Source organism: Mastomys coucha, chromosome X (genome assembly GCF_008632895.1).
Source record: "Mastomys coucha isolate ucsf_1 chromosome X, UCSF_Mcou_1, whole genome shotgun sequence".
Taxonomy (NCBI): Eukaryota; Metazoa; Chordata; class Mammalia; order Rodentia; family Muridae; genus Mastomys; species Mastomys coucha.
Genome location: NC_045030.1, coordinates 75,936,703 through 75,941,900, shown reverse-complemented (window position 1 = coordinate 75,941,900; position 5,198 = coordinate 75,936,703). Strand labels below are relative to the sequence as shown.

The following is a 5,198-nucleotide window of genomic DNA, read 5'->3' as shown; positions in this document are numbered from 1 at the left end:
TCACAAACCACATGAAACTCAAGAAGAAGGAAGACCAAAGTGTAGATACTTCAGTCCTTCTTAGAAGGGGGAATAAAATACCCATGGTAGGAGTTACAGAGACAAAGTGTGGAGCAGAGACTGAAGGAATGACCATCCAGAGACTGACCTACCTGGGGATACATTCCATATACAGTCACCAAACCCAGACACTATTGTGGATGCCAACAAGTGTTTGCTGACAGGAGCCTGTTATAGCTGTCTCCTGAGAGGCTCTGCCAGTGTCTGACAAATACAGAGGTGGATGCTCTCAGCTAACCATTGGACTGAGCACAGGGTCCCGAATGGAGGAGCTAGAGAAAAGACCCAAGGAGCTGAAGGGGTTTGCAGCCCCATAGGAGGATCAACAATATGAACTAAGCAGTACCACCAGAGCTCCCAGGGACTAAACCACCAACCAAAGAGTACACATGGTGGGACTCATGTCTCCAGCTGCATATGTAGCAGAGGATGGCCTTGTGGGACATCAATGGGAGGAGAGGCCCTTGGTCCTGTGAAGGCTCTATGCCCCCAGTGTAAGGGAATGCCAGGGCCAGGAAGCAGGAGAGGGTGGGTTGGTGAGCAGGGGGAGAGGGGAGGGGATAGGAGTTTTTGGAGGGGAAACCAGGAAAGGGGCTGACATTTGAAAAGTAAATAAAAAAATATCGAGAGAGAGAGAGAGAGAGAGAGAGAGAGAGAGAGAGAGAGAGAGAGAGAGAGAGAGAGAGAGAGAGAGAGAGAGAGAGAGGAGAGCAACCAGCTTTGTACAGCTAACTCTATAAGCAAGCGTAGCTCAGCCTCCATCACTGTCCATTTATATCCTACTCTACCCTCCAAACATCACGTGTCCTCCAAGGGTCTTGCCTCACCATGTGTCTTGCCTCAGCATGTGTGTTTGTTTTAGTTGACATTACTCTACCAATCAGCCTGAGTCCTCAGAAGTGGCAAGAAATTGCAGCATGCCACCAGAAGTTTTTGGTGCATTTCTTTCTATGGAGTCCCAACAAGTGGAACTCAACTATGCAATGTAAGGTGGACCAATATATGCCCATTGTTAGCGAAGAATCTTTCATCATGTGTCCTTTTCATGCTTGCTTTAGCAGAACATCCTTTCACCTGTGTCTTCTTCAGCTAAACGTTCCTTCATGAGTCTGCTTTAGCCTTTCATCTATGTCTACTTCAGAAAAATATGCCTTCATATGTTTGCCCCAACAAAACACCTTCTAATACAACTGACTTTCCAAAGAACTCTTGTTTCCACTTCACTTATGCTACTCATGACTAAGTTTTGCCTTAATAGTTTGTCACCTATGTAGACATCCCTATACAAGATTACTTAGTTTTGCATGCTCTTTAAATTTATCCAAACAGAAGAAGATACCATGTGAAGTCTTTTGTTTGGTTTCTTCTGTTCACCAATATATTTGTAAGATTCCTTCGTGTGTCTCAATGTTGTGGTTTATTTCCTTTGTTGTATAGTAGTGCATTGTCCTCATCTGACTCCCTGCCTACCTTGTCTCATTTATGCTCAGTAAATAACCTGTGGGACAAATGATTTAATGAATGAATAAACCTGTTAGCATAGAAATTTCTCTACCTACCTCTCCTCCTATCTCCCAGAAATAGCAATACAGAAATCAGCATGGATTAATGGGAATAAGTTTACTGCTACTTTATAAGAACAGCCCCTAATAAATGAGAGACATAATTGATAATTCTTGGAATAGGTACATCCTTTCACCTGTGTCTTTCACAGGTGAAAACTGTGAGGCTGATGTAGATATCAGTTTATACCCATCTGAGATTTGTAGTAGGGTACTGGCAAGGAGTAGGTGGTAAAAAGTGGGGAGTTGGGGACCAGAAAATGAACCCCACTTCCCCACAGTCTGCATTGGGCCTATTGTGACTACACAAATTATGTACACATTACTGTCTATGCATACATGTATTTTTCTGAAATGACTCCATACAAGTTCAAATCTTCTTTTTTTTTCTTTTTTTATTAGATATTTTCTTTATTTACATGTAAATTTCTCCCTTCCCAGTTTCCCCTCTAAAAAACAAAGAAACAAACAAAAAACAACAAAAACAAACCCCAGCTGCCTCCCCACTCCCCATGCCTGCCACCCCACCCTCTCCTGCTTATTGGCCCTGGCATTCCCCCACACTGGGGCATAGAACCTTCACAGGGCTGAGGTCCTCTCCTCCTATTGATGATCGAATTTGCAATCCTCCACTATGCACACACTGCCAGAACAATCAGTCCCACCATGTTCAGACCTTGGTTGGTGGTTGAGACTCTGGGAGCTCTGAGGGTATTAGTTAGTTCATATTGTTGTTCGTCCTAAGGGGCTGCAAACCCCTCAGCTCCATTGGTCCTTTCTCTAACTCCTTCTCTGGGGACCCTGTACTCAGTTCAATAGATGGCTGTGAGCCTCTACATCTGTATTAGTCAGGTACTGTCAGAGCCTCCCAGGAGATAACTAACTATATTTAGGCCTATTGTGACTACACAAATTATGTACACATTATTGTCTAAGCATACACATATTTTTCTGAAATGACTCCATACAAGTTCAAATCTTCTAACTGAAGCTCACATAGCACCTATTGTATGTTTTCTTGATTCCCAATGCAGGTGGAAAGTACCAAGAGCTCAAGTGCATCCCTCCCCTCCAACATGCCCTCTTACAGGTCTCTGTCTTCCTTCTGTGAGGATTGCCCTAGCAGTCACACTAGCTTCTCAGATGGCGAGCTTGCCTGGAATGTGAGGGAAGGTGTCAAGCATCGAATCTTCTACCTCTCAGAGCAGCTGAGAGTGGAGAAGGCCAGTAGGGATGAAAATACCATGAGCTACCTCAAACTGGTATCCAAAGCTGACCGGCACCAGGCCCCACACATCCGGAAGGCCTTTGAGAGGGTGAACCAGCGCACCTCTGCCACTATTGCTCACATAGAACAAAAACTCTATCAGTGTCATCAGCAGCTGAAGGAGCTGGAAGAGGGCTGCGGTCCTACAAGCTCAGTGCTGAAAGTGGGCAGTGGCATGGACAACCATAAGCAGCCAAGTGGGAAGGTTTCATATTCCAAGTTGTCCAAGCCAGGTGGGGAAGATAGCCTGGCCATCAACGTTGCTAGGTCCTCTACTCTAGAGAGTCACTTGTCAAGCATGCAGCAAAGGAAATTCTCAGACAAAAAGTATGTGGCCCAGCAACAAAAGTTGCTTTTGCATAAAATGAAGAAAGAACTGACAGAAGCCAAGAAGGTCCATGCTAGCCTTCAGGTCTCCCATCAAAGCCTTAAGGAAAGTCATATGATTGATGTGCAGAGGATACTGGAGTCACTCCAGGAAAAGAAAACCAGGTAAGGAAAGCCCCCTTTTACATTTTGATTCCCAAGCTAAGAAGTGGTCAAGAGATAATTCAAGATCCACCTATGAAGGGTTGGGAAGGAACTAGGGACAGAGTCAGGGTGAGGACAGCTGAAAAGAGCAGGCCTGTGCTCTTCTTTGGTGACTGTTACCTACAATGGAATGAGTGGTTCTTTTCTTGCTGCCCCATGCTTTGTCCCTTGCTGGTTAAATTAGAGTACCTGCTAGGCAGTCTACTTGATACAGTGGAGCAATAGAGGCAGCCAGGTGCAGTGAGAGCCTAGCAGACCATTAGTATTCAAAAGGCAATACTCCCTATTTCCCATTTCCAAGTTTGTTTGGCTCAAGTCTGAACTGAAGTATGTTAAGCACTGGATGTATTGGATATTCAGTTCAAAAGTGATTACCTTTTGTCAATGTTTGTCTTCAGTATGCTGTAGTTTGAATTTATTTATTTTTCTCTAAGGCAAAACAGAGATCCACCAACTTAAAAAGAAGCAAGTCAGGAATTTACTATGTAGTGATTTCAAGGCCAGTTTTCGATACACAGTAAAATCCTGTCTCAAAATAACAAACATCAAAATGCAAAAAATACAATCCCTCAATGGACCCATTTCAGTCCAATTGAGTCCCTTCTCTTGTATCTCACAAACCTTGTGCACCTTTCTCTGTCTGGTGTCATTATCACCATAGGCAACCATTAATTAATACAAATCCTCTCAACAACTTAGCAAGAGAGGGAAGGACTTGAAGTCAAGTTATGGGTCCAAGCTGAGAGCCTGTGTTCTGTTCAAGATGGCTCTCTAGAAAGCTCTCTGTAGATAGCTGTTGGCTCTGTAGTTGCTCTCTTGAGAGCTCTCTCTACTTGAGACAGCTTTCTTGTTAGAAAAAATTTCTAAAAGCTCTCTGGATAGCTTGTGGATTTTCCAATCAAAGTCAAAAAAGCTACTATAAAAATTCTTGAATTTTCCAACCAAATCAGAAATCCTGTTAAAAAAATTCTAAAAGTAACTGGGTTTTTGATCAAAATCAGAAAGCCAGAAAACATTCTATAAGAGCAAATGCTCTTTAGACAGCCTTCTCCGGATAGCTGCTAGAAAACATTCTAAAGGTGTTGTGTTAGGTCTCTAAGTAATTCTTTTTCTACTTCCTTGGTATCTTTCTGACAAGCTGGTTCATAATGCAGTTGCCTCTGTTTTTCTAAGTCTGAGAAGCCCCTCAAATAATTCATATTGCATTCTTATATATTGCAAGTTGAGAAATTATATATTTTTGAACTTATGCTTTTAGAGTTCTTTTCCACAGCCTTAACGGCTGTCCTGTAGGTCTCAGCATTTACCATTTTGCTGAGACATTAGTTACATCCTCACCTATTGGACTCATGATGTTTCTGATTATCATGGAGTCATTAACCTTGGCAGAGAGAACATTCCTTGAAAGAGGAGCATGAAATTATGTACATTATCATACAAACAAGCTTTATGCCTATTGCAACCATCAACACTTGTGGAGGTCCATGTCCTGCTGGCTCTTTCCAGGGGTGGTGGGAACCTTGTCATTCCATTCTTTATATGGTTGAGCAAGACTTGGCAGTCTAATTCAGAAAGTCTTTGATTATGTTTATTATTTTCAAGCATTTTTCTACCCTCTCTTTTTATAATTTCATCATTTTAGGTCTTACATTATGGCTTTTGATCCATTTGAGATTGATTTGTTTTTAATTGGGTGAGAGATAGGAACTAAGTTTTATTATTCTAGTGTTCACAGAACTGTTTGTTGAAGGGACTCTTTTTCTCTAACACACACACAC

General features: G+C 42.4%; 1 protein-coding gene across 4 annotated transcripts in view; it reads left to right on the top strand.

Moving 5' to 3' along the window:
• Positions 1-5,198, top strand: part of Tex28 (testis expressed 28) — a 27,713-nt gene that overhangs the window by 13,010 nt on the left and 9,505 nt on the right. For 3 of the 4 annotated variants that reach the window (XM_031374510.1, XM_031374517.1, XM_031374524.1), the window contains one exon: positions 2,657-3,381. In XM_031374510.1, coding sequence (XP_031230370.1) covers positions 2,657-3,381 — 725 coding nt within the window. The remainder of the gene's footprint in view (positions 1-2,656; positions 3,382-5,198) is intronic. The other variant, XM_031374533.1, reaches the window with a different exon arrangement.